General features: G+C 42.8%; 1 protein-coding gene across 1 annotated transcript; it reads right to left on the bottom strand.

Moving 5' to 3' along the window:
* Positions 1-12456: 12456 nt before the first annotated feature.
* On the bottom strand, positions 12457-16619 carry LOC306660295 (receptor-type tyrosine-protein phosphatase delta-like; the record flags this gene model as incomplete). Its single annotated transcript, XM_079138408.1, has 2 exons — positions 12457-14765; positions 16580-16619. The coding sequence occupies 2 exons, from the start codon at positions 16617-16619 to the stop codon at positions 12472-12474; spliced, it is 2334 nt and encodes a 777-aa protein (XP_078994534.1). The 3' UTR covers positions 12457-12471.
* Between the last annotated feature and the right edge of the window lie 1305 nt (positions 16620-17924).

The following is a 17924-nucleotide window of genomic DNA, read 5'->3' as shown; positions in this document are numbered from 1 at the left end:
CAAGTTTGCCTTATCTGGTTGTTGAGTGCCTGTGATTGACTGAAACTCCTTAGGTTTGGTTTGTTTACAAGCCAAGTTTGCAGATTGTTACCTAGGAACTCAAGGCATGAAGACAGCCTCAGGCCAAAGGCCGCCTGTATATTTGCGTTCTCTTTCTCTTTCTCAATACATACTGTCATTATGAAGATATGGAGAAGTATCACAGTAAATTTTCTTTAACACAGTGTTTCTCAAACTTCTTTGGTGGTGAAGTTCCTTCCCTGTCCTCCCCAACACATACCTCTTAATCTTGATATCACCATGTGGACCCGCCTCTGATAGCCACTTGGGAAGCAATGGTGAGATAGTCTCCAAATTGTTTCCATTTTAACAACTATTTAGGAGTTTTTCCCCAGTGAAGTAAATATTGCCCAGTGTTGACTATAGCTTCAAATCTGGTGCTTAAGTTTAGTCCCTGTCTGGGACCTGATAGCGGTGTGACTGAAGAGAAGTTCCTTCAGCCTATAGTTCCTCGGTATCTTCAGTTCTAAAGTGCAATAACAGCACCACCTATTCCATAGGGATGTTATTTAGATTAAATGAGGTAATACGTGTTACATCTGTAGATCAGCAGCAGACCCTTAGCCCTCAGTGAATTTTTTTTTTTTTTTTTTTTTTTTTTTTTTTTTTTGTGATGCTGGGGATTGAACTTCAGTGAAATCTTAACGGTTAGTTTTTAAGTGCAGTTTTGACTGTAATTTCAAGGTGCTTTTTTAATTTTTTTATTGTAAAATATGGGATACATGTTTTTTCTCTGTCTGTACATGGAGTAAAGGCATACCATTTGTGTAATCATAATTTTACATAGGGTAATGTTGCTTGATTCATTCTGTTATTTTTCCCTTCCCCCCGCATCCCTCCCATCCCTCTTGGTTGCTGCAGGTGTCAGATCTGCCCACCAGAGGGCACTGATGACATAGCTTTGTCTCAGAATGTTGCCAAAGGTATTTGAAAGGCCAGGCAGTTTTGCCTGTGTCTGTCCCTAGTCTGATCTCTCACGAGCTCCTGAAATCTCATGATTTTAGAGCTAGAAGAGCCCCTGAAAATGCTCTAATCCAACTACAACTGATCCCAGGATGAACGATCCTTACACTAGCCAGAGACCTGTGGCTCATCTCCTGGGGTGAAAGGTGAGCAGGGCCCATCCTATGCCTCTTCTCTGAGACCTCAATGACCAAAAAATGGAAGTGGTGAATAGTAGGAGTGCAAACCAAACTATCCTGAAGCAGAGAAGGGCTGGGGAAGGCCTGGGGAGAGGACTGGGGGGCCACACAGAGACCAGCACAGAAGGCAGCAGGACTTGGGGTCAATAAAGAGTAAGCTGCCTGAGAAGCAGGAGGACCATGAGCCGGAACCAGAATGCGTACCCCATGGAAGAGCTAAGGCGACGATATCCCTTGTCCCCCTTCCTTGAAGCAACTAGCTTGAGAGAGAGAGACAGACAGACAGACAGAGACAGACAGAAAGACAGAGGCAGAGGCACCAGTCGTACAACGTTTTTTTGTTTTGTTTTGTTTTGTTTTGTTTTGTTTTAAGACAAAAGCACTAGAAACTCACTCCTTCCTCTGGACCAGCTGAGGAGACTAAAGTACTCAAGGTGAGCAAGTGTGCACATTGGTGTTTCTGAGATATTTGAGAGCAAGTTGCAGACAGGAAACCCTTGACTTTCCAATATTTCAGTGGGAATTTCTGATAAAAAAAGACCTTCTTTTATAAATCAGAGTTCAGTGATCGGAATCAAAAAATTAACACCTATACAATAGTATGATCTTTTAAAAAGATCCATAGCTCCTATACAAAATTTGCCATTCATGTTCTAATTGGGAGTCATACCTTTCATGCATCACTTCCCATTAGCCTCCCTTAATCTGGGTCAGTTCCTCGGTTTTTCTTTCTTTCATGACTTTGACAGATTAGTTGCTTCACAGAAGATCCCTTCACTTGGGTGTTCCTAGTGTTTCCTCATGATGCCAGGAATTCCTGGGAGAGTTGACTTGAAATACATTTTGAAGAACAAGGAGAATTATTGAGATGAAGACTGACAGGAAAGAATTCTAGATGGAAGAAATCTCACTTGCTTGGAGGTGAGAAAGTGTTTCGTGGGGACCTACTGGTCACCTTGTGTGGAAACATCATGCTCTCTCACCCTCTCAGCTCTGTACCCTCTGTGCTCCCTCTGCCTGGTACATGGACACCACTCCCTACCCTCTTCTTCCTGAATAATTTCCACTCAGCCTTGAGAACACAATGGAAGTGCTTCCCTCCTCTGATTGCCAGAGATCAGTAAAGACCACATGTTTAGAGTCCAGGAGGCCTGAGTTCCAATCCCACCCCTGCCACTTCAGCAAGTGAACCATTTTGGGCAAATTGTTCAACCTCTCTGAGACCCACTTCCTTTCTTGTTCAAGTAAGAGGTTATAGCAGATGCCCTCTGCCCCCATGACCCATATGATTTTAGGAGATGGAACTACTGGGATGTGATTATGTGATTAGTGCCCTTTAGAAAATGCTCCCAGAGACCTGGCTTGGTCCTTTTATTCTCTACATATAAACAAAGCTAGAGGGCACCATCTATGAACTAGGAAATGAGTCCTCATCAGACACCAGATCTGTTGGTACCTTGATCTTGGACTTCCCAGTGTCCAGAACCATGAGAAATGAAGGTTATTTATAAGCTACCCAATCTACAATATTTTGTTATAGCAGCCTGAATGAACTCAGGCACGCCCCCTGCCTGTCATGGACATAGTTTGAACAGATATCTCATTTGTAAAGACCCACAACTTCTCAAGTGGTCCTCATGAGTTCTAAGAGTTTCCAGCCCAACTTCTGCTGCTTTCTCTTCTAGGTTTCCATAGTGTCAATGATTTGGTCTTGTATCAAATACGGACTCAAGGCTCATAACTTTCACCATTTTCAAAAGAGGAATTCAAACATTCTGTTTTCGAGTTTAGGAAGCTCACTGTGAGTTTGTGAGCCTTTGGGGAGACACTCCCTGGCCCCTGACATGGCCTTCTGCCCACCTGGGGTCAATCCACTGGTCTCCTTGCACAGTGTTGCCCAGGTGTGCTGACACTCAGGGCTCCTCATCCATTTCAATGCCACCTGCCCACGCGAACTGAGGGTCAGGCATTCGAGCTGGATATGAGGGTGGCATTTGTGGAGGGAGGGTGGTGTGAAAGGGCCCTGGGGTCATCAAAGTGACTGCTGTGCAAGCAGTTTGTCCACCCAGACCCTGAGTCCATGTGGATCACCAGCCCCTTTGCTTCTGGTCTTTTGAGCCCCTCCCATACCTTATCTCCACACTCTTTAAGTCACACCTGTGACACTGTTATCACCCATATTGCTGCTCCCGTGAGATCTCATCTCAAGCCTCCCGGTGTCTGAGCACCGTCCCGTGACCTCCCACTTTCTCTGCTGTCCTCACCCCAGCCACTCTCTGGTGTTACTGAGCACTGCCACTTTCTCATTATCGGTCACCCTACATGTTCCTGCCCCCATCCTCATCGTTGTCTGTCCTGCCCCTGACCACTGTGCTCCAGCCATACTGTCCTCTCTTACACCCTGGGGAACATCTAGCTCTTCCCACTTTAAGGCCTCTGTCTTTGATGTCTCCCCTGCTGGACATATCCTCCCTGTTTGTTTTATTTTTAGTAAAATCAATTTTGAATTATGAATTACTAATTAATCAGTAGACAGGTAATGCATCGATAATCATTAACTGTTGGTTCATCTATTATCTATTAACTGACTAACGTGAAACTTTAAAGTGCATGTTGTGCTTAGAGAACTACCTTCCCTCATGAACCCAGCTGTCATTTCAGTCATTGAGCATGACCTCCATGAAATTCACAGGTGACCAACAAGCCCAAGAGAAAGAGCCCCAGGTGTCCCCAACTTCCACTGGAGGTGGTCAGCTCTAGAAGCAAAAGGACCTTTTGTCTGGAGCTCATTTCAACATCACCTTCCCTCTCGTTTCCTGTCTGATTTCACAACTTTTGATATTGCAACTGCAGCAAATAGGGTAAATACAGACTAAGATAGAACCGCTCTTCACTGGTTTTAAAGACCAATGAGGAAAAAAGTGTTACTTCTCTTCTGAAGTAGAATTCTTCTTAATCTTTTTGTGTGCTTGACACTTTTCCTGAAATATGCTTTTGTTGCTACCTCTATATTAAAAATTGCATATGGCAAAAATCCTGTTTAAATATTAAGAAAGGATGGTGGGAACTGCATTAAACGTGGCAGATCAGCTACGTGTTCTTTCCCCCTCTCTTCTAAAATCCTATTAAAATGACTGCAAAGGAGGTTAAGGAGAAAAAAAAAAAGAGTCCAGGTAGAACCACACAAATTGAATAGGAGTTGACATCAAGTGAGAAAGATTTAAAACCATTTTGGTGGATGGCCGGTCTGTCTCTCCTCTTGGTGTCTTGGTGTCTTCAGAGGAGAGCTCAATGGAGGAGAAGCTTGAGGGGAGCCTGCAATTCCTCCTCACACCTGCAGGCAGGCTGAGTCAGGTGTGCTGTGCCCTGGGCAAAGGATGGGAACGGGACACCATCTGTACATCCATATATGGAGTGGCCAGACACCTCTGTCCTCATGAAGTTAAGCAACTCCCCTCCCATCCCTCAGAGACCGGAGGTTTATTCTCTAGTAAATTGAACTTGAAAAATTCAGCATCCCAGTGAACCCGAGTGAGAGAGGTGGACATAAGTTGAAAACAAGGGAATCCAGTGAAAGTCTGCACATCAGAGTAGCCTCTCAGTCCTCCTTCTTAACACTTTGCTTTAGGAAGCAGGTAGCAGGCTTGCCTTCCTCCCCACCAGGCAGAAGGTGGTTCTCTTGAGGAGAGCTCCTGCAGTTGAAAAATAAAACAGAATGTCTATAAAAATGTCTTCCTTCTCTAAGAAGTAACGAAAGCCCTAAAAGACAAAAAACTACAATGATGCAAAAAGGGAAATCAACCTGGATTGGTGTATTTGTATGGGCATGATGTTCCTTGTGACCAGAAATGGAGACTACAGATATTATGAAGCCAATGACAGTTGCATTATGTACTCCTGAATGAAGAGATTTCTGAGGTGAAGCAGTCCTGGATAGAGCATGAGGTTGATATCTGAGATTATGTTGGGGTCTCAGCTCTTGTTCTTGCATGAGAAAATTTCAGGAAAGACATGGGACTTAGTAAAAGTAAAACAAGTTTATTAGAAGGGAAAGGAGAAGGGAGAAAAGATGCTCTTTAGGGAGAGAGTGGGTCCTCTCAGTGAGGAGAGTGACCAGAGACTCTTTGTTTCAGTTTTCTTTTCTTTTTTTTTTTTTTTTTTTTTTTTTTTGTGTGTGGGGGAGGTGAAAAGACAGGATCTTAGGGAAGTTTCTAGAGAGTCCTGACTCTCAACTTTTGACCAACAGTAGGATTGCATGATATTTTCTAAGTCCCTACTGCTCATGGTCTTACCCAGGGTATCCAAGTGAAACCCAGGAGGGAAAATTTATTGTAATGAGATTAAAATCATGTGCTTAATATCTAAATGCAACCCTCAGTCGCCTTGGCCAGTGCTGACAGGTTCTAATTGGAACCAGCATTTTTTTTTTTTTTTTTTACAGATTTTATGGCTTTGAGAAGAGTTATAAAACTTTGCTTTCCAAAAACAGAAACAAAAGAAAAAACAACAAAAGTCCCATTTCATGGTTAACTTGTGTTCTTAAGAGCAGGAGTGAGTCTTAAATTCCTCTGGCCTGAGAGAGAAGCCTGTCCTTGCAAACGTAGTCCAGAAGATAATGGGTTATTTGTAAAGGAATGTAACATCCTATTAACTTAAACCAGAGCAGGCCTAAACGGCCTTAGGTAAATTGCTTTTTAAAAGAAAACACATAGATTGATCAAATTGTCATATCATTATATCCTGCACATGTAGGAATATGTAATAACAAATTCCACTATTATTACAACTATAATGCACCAATTTAAAAAATGAAAAAAATAATAAAAGAGAGCATATGGGTGGGAGGTGGGCAGCAGAGTTGGCCTAGTCTACAGAATTTTCTACTTGTTATGGAAAGTTTGGTCCTTGTCCCTGATGCCAATCCAATAATGATGACGCAGTTTTGAGAAAAAGGAAAAAGAAGTTTTATTGCTTTGCTTGGAAAAGAGAAACACAGGGGACTCCTGTTCTGGAGGCTGTGACTCTGTCCATCAAGGGGAACAGGATTTTTAAAACAGTGATCCCAAGGAATCCTCCACCACCACCCTCAGCTGAGATGAGGGAGAGGAAGATGGAAGGAGAAAGAAAAAATACACGACTGTTTTAGAGCAGCAAAGGCTATATCCAAAGCATGAAGTGGACCATTCTGACATCCTTAATTTCACGACCCTGTAACAGGGATTCACTTTTTGCTCTGAATACAGCCCCTGCTGCTCTGCCATTGCTACTTATTTTTAAAACCAACATGTTTCTTTCTCCCTCTGTCCCTCCTCCCTAATCTCCACCCCGCCCCCCAACCTCATCTCAGGGAAACAGGATTACCTTTCTTTCTCCCCATCTCGGCAGAGTTATCTGTCCTTGAGCACACGCCCACCACAGGAAGGAAGTAATTCAGCTTGGGGATGGTACCAGAAGATCTCAGAAATGACTAGCTCCCAAATTAACAAGTGAATTACAACTCTGGACAGAGAACATGTGGAAAGTAGTCTTTGAATCACTTCTTTACAAGCCCCCTCTTCCCTTGATGAACAGAAGGATAGCCTCTCCTTTGTTAGCAAAGCAATAAAGCTTCTTTTTCCTTTTTCTCAAAACTGTGTCCTCGTTGTTGGATTAACAGCGGGGACAAGAGGTGAGCTTTCGGTAACATACCTATGGTTCATGTCTATCTGCTACCTATCAAGGTTATTAAGCTAAGAATTTTGTTGGACTTAAGGTTTGTGTGCGTGTGTACACTGGGGATTGAATTCAGGGGGTGCTCTACCACTGTGCCACATCCTTCTATTTATTTATTTATTTTATTATTTTAAGATGGTCTCACTAAATTTCAGAAGCTAACCTCAAACTTGAGATCCTCCCTTCTCAGCCTCCCAAATCATTGGGATCACAGGCATGCACCCCTGTGCCTGCCTTGTACTTACTATAAAGACGAGGAAGAGTGGTAGAAGTTAGAATTTGTGCTGAATGTCTTCTGTTTACTCCTTCAGATCCACTTGTCTCCACCCTGCTGTCTGCCTCAGGAGTTCAACCTGATGTTCTGCGTCAATGACTCCCTACCCATCTGGTTTCTGGGTGAGTTCAGACAATCAGTAATCCCAAAAGGACAATTGAGGGAGGAAGGGGAGTGAGGTTCAGGGTGTCTGCTTCCCTGGAGTTCCTTCTGTGAGGCTGCCTTGAATTGGCCACGTTCTTGGACCAAAGGTCCTTTTTCCTTCTGAAAACCTCTAATCTCCCTCATCTCTTCAGACGAAAGAGTGGTGAGGGCTCTGTTGCTATAGCCCAGGCACCTCCACCATCTCACACTCAGCAATCCCCTGTCCACACCTACAAGCTGTCTCTACACACAGCATTTGTGTCTACCTCCCTACCTACAGGCCCCCATCCTCACAGCTGCAGAGGGCTCACAGAAAAGTCGGTGCTCCCGCTAAAGAGCTGCGCTCCTGCCTGCTGCAGGATGTGGAGAAGCCAAAGGAAGGAGTCCCTAGAAAGCTAGAGGAGCTGTGGTCCCAGCAGCTGCCCCTCACCCACAGGTTGAGTCAGCAGATCCATGAAAATGTGCATCAGCTGCGGGAGGTGCTGGCCTCCACCGGTTTTCAGAGAGGAAACACGGCCACCTCCTGCCAATTTCCCCTGTGGCCCACCCTGACTGGAAACATCCTAGGAAGGGAAAATGTAGTTCAGCTTTGTCAAGTTGACACATAAAAACCATCACAGGAATGCTACTGTTATTCTTGCAAGTTTCCTCATGATATTTCTGAGGCACCAAACTAAGTAGACCAATTATAGCTAGGAAAATGTTTGGTTCTTAGTAAAATCATAGAATTGTGAATGGTCTGGCAGGAAGATGCCAGCTCCAGAGGGAAAGCTCCTGGGATAATACCTTTTTGAGCCTCAGAGTTGAATCTGAATTTTACCTTAAGACAACAAAAAAGCCAATGCTTATTTGAAAAATTTCATCCACTGACTTGAGGAAGTTGTAAAGAAATTTACTATATGTGTGGGCACATGGGGGGGTGGGGGAAATACCCATGAAAAATAAAAACTTTGCACATGACATCTGAGTGTGTCCTATTTGCACAGACTGGGAAATTCGAGCCAAGAAATGAAGAAGTATACTGAGCCAGGGCCACTGAAACCACTGGAGTTCTTACTAAAATAGTGAAAGATTTTCTTAACCTAGTGCTTTGGGATTCCGATGGCGGGGGCGAATGATATCGACCAAACATAATTACAATTAAAAAATTGTTAGCCAGAAGAGGAAATCATTCTCCAAGAAGGAAACTCAGCAAATACCACAAATAGAAGACTAGCATGTTGGTAATTCAAAAAGCAGGATAATCTGAAAAAAAATATAAAACAGCCAGTTATGGTGACTAATTCACTTTCAGAGGATTGTAAATCATAGACTAGATTCTATGAAAAAAGAGTTGAAAAGAATCAAATAGAATTTCTAGAAATAAAGTCGTTAAAAACAAAAAAAATCAGGGCATGAATTAAATAGCATATTAGAAACAGCTGAAAAAAATATAGGGTTAAAAATGAAAAAATCGGGCTGGGAGATAGCTCAGTCGGTAGAGTGCTTGCCTTGCAAGCACAAGGCTTGCAAGCCTGGGTTCGATGCCCAGCACCGCAAAAAAAAAAAAAAAAGAAAAGAAAAGAAAAAGTCATCTTGAAGGTAGTACACCAAAATAAATTAGGTGAAAAGATAAATGAAATATAGAACTAAAAAAGTGTTTACAAATTACATCTAGCAGGAATTCTATAAAAGCTTGGAGAAAATGGAGAAAAGCCATTGGCTATTTTTTTTTGAAAGAAATAATATGTAGCCTCAATTTGAGGATGCATATTAAATTCTCAAGTACAATAAAACCAAATTCACACAAAACACATCATGATGAAACTTCAGACCGTCAAAGACGAAGAGGAAATAATAAATGCAATGAGAAGATACACAGGTTACAAAGGAACATGAATCACGTGGAGAACAGACTCGTGTTAACAATGGCAGATCCAGAGGAGCAATGTTAAAGTGCTGAAGTGAATACTATCAGCTGAGCAGCTGGGCATGGTGGCACATACTGGTAATTCCACTGATTTGGGAGGCTGAGGCAGGAGGATCACACATTCAAGACCAAACTCAGTAACTTAGTAAGACCTTGTTTCAAAATTAAAAATAAAAAGGTCTGGGGACTTAGTTTGATTGTAAAGTGCCCCTGGGTTCAATCCCCAGTAACAAAAAATAAAAATAAAAATAAAAAGTTGCCAATCAGTTCACCTGAGATAAGGAGGTTACCAGTGACACCCATGTCAGACTTCAGACATCCCCAAGCTAGGCAGTGATAGTTGTGTTATTTTAAGTCACTAATTTGTGGGGGGTTTTGTTTGTTTGTTTGTTTACTTTTTTAATGAGTGAGGGATTTTTAAAAATTTTTTCCACAGCTTTCATTTTTTTTTTTATTTGTTTTGGGGGTGTACAACTTTTCATTTCTATGGTTGTACACAATGTAGATTCACACGATTCATGTAATCACACATGTACACAGGATAATACAGTCTGTTTCATTCTGTCTTTCTGTCCTCCACCCCCTCCCACCCCATTTTCCTCTACACCATCCAAAGTTCCTTCATTCTTCTCTTCCCCCTGCCACCCTCCCTCATTATATATTGTCATGCACTTATCAGAGAAAACATTCAGCCTTTGGTTTTTTGGGCTTGGCTTATTTCACTTAGCATATTTTCCAACTTCAACCTTTTTCCAGCAAATGCCATAATTTTATTCTTCTTGATGGCTGAGTAATTGATTTGTGGTTTTGTTACAGCAGCCGTAGGCAACAAATACGCCTTCATTTGAACATTATCACTGCTTCACTAGAACAGTGCTCCATTCCTTTTGGAAGATACAGCTTTTTGAGGAAACATCTTGCCATGGTATTCTTGCTGCTTTAGCACATGCCAGCCAAAGCAGGAAACCTGCTTATTTCTGGGGTGTAGTTTCTCTCCTGCTGTATCTATTCTTTTTATCTGTTTTGGATGCAGCCAGGTCTGAGATAGGAATTTGGGGGTACAGTAAAACAAAGACAGACTGAGTCTCAAAAGAGAAGCACCCTTGGGCCCTTAGAATGCAGCTTTGAAAGGGGACCCAAGCCTAGGGAGCAACCCAGTCTATGTCCTTATCCCACACCCTTGATGCATGCTCTTGCCTGCAAAAAGTAACAGGAGGGCAATGAATGAGTTCTAGAGAAACTGGCAAGAAATTATGTAACTCCCCGGGACTACTCCTAGAGTCCAGCCCCTGGCTACCCTCCCTCCATGTATATCAACTCCCCAAACCAACCAGTTGCTGTCTCTCCCTCTGGAGATGAACCTTATTCTCCTTTGAATAAGTATTCCTTGCTTTACCGCACAAGTTTCTCACTCTCAAGATGACCGGCTTCTTGAATGTGCATCTGTTTTCCTAAGTAAATCTGTGTCTCTGGCACCTGCTGAAATTCTCTTTGGACAGTTAGGCCAAGGACCCCGCCTGCTCTGATTTGAGTTCCCTTTCTCTGGGAACTCCTCCAGTAATGAGTCCAAAACGATGGTTTGCATTTGGTGTCATTGCACATGGGAATTCCAATATTCTCTAAAATAGCTGGTAATCTGATTTTTTTTTTTTTTTTTTCTTTCACTCGATCACCAGTTTTAGGTAGAGCCGTATTCTTTTCAGAAAGCACAGCCCTTCTGCGGTGTGCCAGAAAAGGGTAGAGGGAGGAATGACCCGAGGTGCCACGGAGCCTGGAAGTAGAGGCAGACGGTTTGTGGTCTGGGCTCTTGGCTACACCCAGCATCCGGTCTGATGCAACTCTGACGCGGTGTGAAAGGCACTGCGGCAGGAGGCGCTGCCTCGGGTGGACCTGCTTCCTCATTCTGAGCTTAGTTAGGGTTGGGACCCTGGATGTACCATCAGCACATATAGTCTAAGTACATAGAAGCCTCAGCGCGCAGTGACTCAATACCATGACGACCACTGGCCATGAGTTTATGTTGAGAAGATAAAAAGCGCAGTGGGGCTGAAACTAATTCTCCCGCACGCAGACCCACGTGCTTCCCGTCACTGTGTCTGTCTGACGCTCTCAGCTTCTTGGGATCACATGCCTGAGCCTGAAGCTCTAGCTGAAAAGAAGAGGAAGGAACCGGGCACACTTCTTTCTGGTTCCTCAGAGTAAAGAAGCTGTTCCTTTTTCTGGAACGAGCCATGAAAGTGTGGGAAAGCGGATACTTTTAGCTTTCCCTTTTTGAATGAATTTTTTTTTCTTTTCTTTCTTTTTTTTTAAGTGAAACAACCCAAGACCAATTTCAGATAAAATAATAAAGTGCTTATTCTTTTTTTTTTTTTATTGTAAACAAATGGAATACATGTTGTTTCTCTGTACATGGCGTAAAGGCATACCATTTGTGTAATCATAAATTTACATAGAGTAATGTTGTTTGATTCATTCTGTTATTTTTTCCCTTCCCCCCACCCCTCCCACCCCTCTTTACCCTCTATACAGTACTTCCTTCCTCCATACTTGCTCCCCTCCCTAACCCTAACTCTAACCCTAACACTAACCCTTCATGCTTTGCAATTGGGTCTGGAAGCTTTCCCTATCAGTTCCATAAGTGGTATGGGTAGCACTCCCCTTGGCTCTCTTATCTGTGGACTACATTTACCTTCATACTCAATCCTAGACTGTAATACAGTCTCTGCTGGAAGACCACAATTAGTTCCAGCACAGATCACAGTTTACATAAAAACAGTACAGAACAACAAGTTACTACTCCTGAAAAGCCTGCTGTTTTTCTCTATTTCCAAGATGTATTGCTGGTGACGAGGCAAGTTATGCAAGAATCATGTTGCACATAATGGCTTTCAGGGCATCTATACATTCAGTTGGCCAACATGTGGATGAATTTTTAGGTTCATTATTAAGAAGTTTCCTGTGGCCTGAAATAACGGCATACCATCTTAAAATGCAACTAACCTAAGATTTCAAAAAGATATTAACAATATCAGTTTCCAGGTAGTGGGATTATGGAGGATGCTATTATGTGTGTGTGTGTGTGTTCTTCAGCATGTAGTGCTCAGAAGATAAAAGTTTTGTTGATTTCAAACCATTATCCCTAGCTAGTTATGGCAGCATGCACCTGCAATCTCAGCTATTCAGGATGCTGAAGCAGGTTAATAACTGGAGCCTGGGAATTTGAGGCCAGCCTAGGCAACATAGAAAGAACCTGGTGTTTGAAAGTTAAGGCGTCTCAGTTCTACTGGGTCTGTTGGGTGGTGTGAAGGGACCTCCTTACTGTTCGGGATGCTGCTTTTTCTAGATTCGGACTCTGCCCTCTTCCTGTCAGGTTTACTTTTATAAAGAAGAATAGCAATGACAATGCAGATGATAAAGACTACTGCAAGGACAGGACCTACGACCCAGATCAAGCCTTCTTCTTCATCTGTGATGGGTTGTGGATCCAGATCCATTGACACAAAAGGGTCAGAGTAGGGGCTGGTTGCATACATCTTAGACTCTGCATGTTCCATTACTGCTAACACGAAGAAGACATATTCTTGACCACTTTGGAGCTGCTTGTTTGTAAATCCACCATAATGTTTGTCATCCCCCAGGGTGAACTCAGTGGGAAGAACATCAAAGTGAGCTGCAATATATGGCTTTAATTCAACTTCTCTCCCATAACGGATGCTTCTGCGTTTCCTAGATATCTCCTTAAGCAGCTCATCTAATTCCATTTCATCTGGACTCTCCCATGGCTTGATAAATTTCCCACGAGATTTCTTCAAAGGCACAATTATTATGTAGTAACCTTTTATATTTTCATTTGCAGGAACTTCAGGCAATTGCACCGTAATCATGCCATCCAGGTTGGTCTTGCCAATGAAAGCAGGCTTCGTGCGGAGCACATCTGGTGCAGTCTTCGCTGTTACCCTGTGCTGCAGCCCTCCCGCGCTGTTTCCACGATTCGTCAGCACGAAGGAGTATGACTTCTCAGGCTTCAGGTTGACGATTAACTTCTGTGTGGCTCGGCCATCCACTTCTTCTACCATTTTCCCGTCGTCATAAAGAATTTTGAAAGGCATGGCGAAATTATAATTCTCTGGAATCTCCCGAGACAGCAATACTGAAGTCTTCATTACTGCTTTGACATGAAAATTTTTTGCAAACACTTGATCCACAGGCAGTGTCCTGAACTGGACACTGGGACTATATGGCCCGGGCCCTTTGCTCGTGTGAGCATGTACTTTTACATCGTATGTGATATCTGGTTTTAAGCCACTGAGTGTCATAGAGGTGTCAGCTGGAACAATAAGCTGCTCCATTGGAAGAAGGGGGATGTTGATATCCCTATAGAGAATGGTATACTTGGTGATTAGCACAGGCTCACTGGGAGGTCCACGCCCAATATTATTGACAGCAACAACCCTGAATTCATAATCCAAGTAGGGGCTTAGTCCAGCAACACTGTAGCGTGTGGTTGCTACCCCATCAATTTCTTTGTAAGGTTCCTCAGAATTTTTAGGTTTATGCTGAATGATGTAGTAAGAGACAGGCTCAGGGTTCCCAGAGTCCCATGTCAATGTGATGCTTGTGGCTGTGCTCTCTGTCACTACTGGAGTTCCTGGAGGTTTGGGTAAGGCTTTAACAGTGATCTGTGCTATTGCTTCAATGACACCTAGTGTGGACATGGCGACACAGGTATAATTTGCTGACTGTCTAACATCATTCAGTTCTAGGACATTTCTTCCTATTGGCATATCATCTTCAGGTGTCAGATCTTCTGCCCCCAACATCCACTTCACATAAGGCATTGGTGACCCCACTGCCACACAGGTGATATTAACACTTCCACCTGGCATGATTTCATGATTAGTGGGTGAGATAGAGAATCTTGGTGGGACATGGCGAACTCTGACATATAAATTGGCAGGGGCAGAATAGCGAGTGCCCGCGCTGTTGGTGGCAACACACTCATATTTTCCTTGGTCAGATTCTTCACTCTGTTCGATCTGAAGGGCTCCTGATCGTAACTGCTTAATACGACCATTGTTGTTGCTTGTGTCGACAGGTAAGAAATCTTTGAACCAAGTGATTTCTGGATCCGGATTACCACTGGCTGCACAGAGCATGGTGGCAGTGCGTGTACGCTCCACCACCTTCAACTGCGGGCCCATGTCAATAGTAGGGAAGCCCCTGGGAATTTGATCCTCACGCAAAACTGTGAGCCTCGTGGAGACAAAGATTTCATCCACTTTATTGGAGGCCACACATTCGTAAACAGCCTCATCCCGAGGAGTCCGTAAGGGCTGTATTCTGAGAACTGATCCAGATCCATCATCAAACTCTATTACCTCAAATCTCTGATTGCTGACTCTCTTTCCTTTTTTGTTCCAGACAATTTTAGGTCTTGGGTCTCCCGTAGCTTGGCAAATGAAAGACGCAACTCCGCCAGAGACCCCTGTCTGATCAACCGGAGTTCTTGTAAACCTTGGAGGTGCTGAGGAAAATCAACTTAAAGGGAGGAACAGCTGACTGTGGCTCAAGGTTTTGGATGTTTCGATTCATGGTCAGTTGATTCTGTTGGTTGGGGGCCTACAGTGAGGCAGAACATCTTGGAGGAGGATGCATGATGGAGGAAAGCTGCTCACCTCATGACAGCCAGAAAGCAAAAAAAGCGCTTATTCTTTATATTTAGAATCTGTGCCACGTTTGCTCCCTTCAAAATTCAAAAGGATCACATAATTAAACCATCAGAAAAACAAGGAATTTAAAACAAAGAATTAAAATAATCACAATAAGACCCTATTTTCCTATTTTGAGTGAGTAGGTGTTGTGAAAGATGGTCTTCAACGTTTTTGTGAGTGTGGGGCAGTAAGGATAAAGATGTCACCTGCTGGTTATGTATCCTATTGGAAGCACAGTTTCCCCAGAATTCTTTTTTTTTTTTTTTTTTTTTTTTTTGGAGGGTTAGGGGGAGCATTGGGGATTGAACTCAGAGGGGCTTACCCACTGAGCCACATCCTCAGCCCCTTTTTAATTTTTATTTGGGGACAGGGTCTTGCTAATTTGCTTAAGGTCTCACTAAGTTGCTTAGGGCCTTGCTTAGTTGTTGAGGCTGGCCTTGAACTTGCGATCCTTCTGGAGGAAGTATTTCATAGAGTGATGTCAGAAATAGGTGATGAACAACTAGCATACGGTGTGTGTGTTCAACAATTGTTAGGCACAAATATTGATGAAAAAATAAAAACCTTTCCAGACAAAACTTATTACAGCAATGTGACATAGAAATTTAGGGTCTTGGTAACTCCCTATGCTGGAGAGAACCTAAAACCCATTTGGGGAAAAGAGCTTTGACTGTGTTTGAGCCTTCCACACACTCACTTCCCATTCAGTTCTTGAATAGACCTGGAAGGATGTCTGAAGTTAGGTAAATTGGAGGTGATTATTTATTTCAGAGATACTGTCATAAAAAATTTAAGAACTTCCTTGACATAAAATGACACCATATTTTTCTAAAATAGTCTAAGGAACATTCAGTTACCTGGAGATGTGAGTGAAGTGTGGATATCAATCTTCCAGTGGGTACTATTGTGGAACTAAGATCTGGATCTCTGAAGGATTCCAAAGGGCTTTGAAGGTGGAACCTCACTGATGTGTGTGTGTGTGTTGTCATTTTTGCTATTGTTTGTACCAGGGATTAAAATTGGAAGCACTCAGCACTCAGCTGGGAATTACATCCCCAGCTCCCTTTATATATATATGTAATATATATATATAATATATATATAACATTTTTTTTCTTTTGAGACAGGGTATCACTAAGTGACTCAGGGCCTCAAGTTGCTGAGACTGGTTTTGAACTCCCAAGCCTCCTGCCTCAGCCTCCCAAGCCACTGGGATTACGGTGTGCACCACCATGCCTGTTGACATTGCAGGTTCTTGAGGGAAGAGGATCCAGCTGGCTGCTGGCTGGCAGTGATTGGGCTGTGGTTTAGATGAGCAAGTGCTGTTGTGGGTGGAGAGAATACAGCTGTTGGAGAAGGTGGTAAAGAGGGTGTGAAATAGGAGCCCACAGAGAAGAGAGAGGAAGGAGACCCAGTGACCTGGGATGTGACAGCATTGGAAGTGCAGACAGGGGTCTGGACTGGGAGGTAAACTGACAGTTAATTTATGCAGGCTCCCTCCTCTGTGCCCAGAAGCTGCCTTGAATGGCCTGTCCATCACAGCATTCACACATGTGGGAACCTGCCTCCCTCCTCCTGCAATCTCTAGACAGGACCCATCTGGGATTCGCCTGACCCTGTGCCTCACCATCTGGGTGTCCAGCAGGGGTGTCCCCTAGCAATGCCATGATGTTTCTGTACAGGTACCCAATAAGGATAACTTGTCACAACTCTCCAGGATACCTGTAAACCTTAAAGGTGGTGTGTATTCTGAGGGAGTCCTAGTATTCTTGGAGGAACTCTCTGTGCTGTGTCTGGGATAAGGGTCTTGTCAAATTGAGCAAAATCTAGACCCTCAGATAGACAGTACTTAACAGCATCCCTTTATGTTTAAGTCATATTCTTTCCATGCTTCTTTTATGTTTATTTATCTTTAATTCTGTGTCCATGGAGAATTACAAATGTCTCTAACTCTGTATGAAGTGAGAGGCAAGGCTTTAGAGCCAATGGTTATGACGACAGACACCTCTGTTATGATAAAGGAATGAATTTAGGTGGAATCTAAATACAGGGGGATACTTTGAAATTTAACAACAACAACAAAAAATACTGTGGATCATTTTGGGTCTTTTTCTTGGTGCATTGCCAAACAGGAAAGGAAAATGAAAGTGGGAAGTCCCAATTAGGCAATTCTTTTCTATGATGCATGATGTTACGAAGAAATGCCCTTGTCTGAAGCTATTTCAAGGACTATCTGTTTTGTGCTTTCTGGGTGAAGAGAATGTTCAGTTGAGGTCAATTTGAGATCTGGTGCCCTGGCAGAGATTTCCAATTAGATAATGACTTTTTTCGACTCTCTCTGTATCTGGTCTAGGCCTTATGGAGACTATCGATCGGCTTCTTGAGCCAAATTTTGCATTACTATAAATTACTTGGGTAATACTTGCATTTTAGTAGCATTTTAGTACCTCACTCAAATTAAAAGTGTATGACAAAAGAGTGACCTAGGGATCACAAAGAACAATTAGTGTGCATTTCTTTTTAGTAGAAAAAATTTATACCACCCATAAGCTATATGAAATTGAGCTAGAGAAAAGTAAAAGAAGGAAATAAAACTGACTATTATCTATTATTTTTACAGTTTCACATAAACCTATGGTTCTTATTAAACCTTTTGCAATTATGGTAAGTGGTTTGTCTGAGTTCCTGAGGAATATGACAGTTGACTCCATGAAGTTTTAACTTAAGGGAAATGTATTCATAATAGTATCCTGGAGACATATCTGGTTTCTGCAGAATTTTCTAACATCAGTTTTCTTTGTTCAAAAAGCACAGTAAAAATTTAACTGGTTTAGATTTTTCCCAGTGATCAGAAAAATTCAGTGAGTTGCTTCTGACATGGTGTTAGCGGGGAGTGGGGAGACATTTCAAAGTTCATGTGGCAGAATGAATAGATCCTGATTCTTCTGATGATGAAGGTATCAGGAAACAGC

The sequence above is a fragment of the Sciurus vulgaris genome (genome assembly GCF_902686455.1).
Source record: "Sciurus vulgaris genome assembly, chromosome: 4".
Taxonomy (NCBI): domain Eukaryota; kingdom Metazoa; phylum Chordata; class Mammalia; order Rodentia; family Sciuridae; genus Sciurus; species Sciurus vulgaris.
The sequence above is the reverse complement of the archived record's forward strand: the minus strand, read 5'-3'. Positions and strand labels throughout refer to the sequence as shown.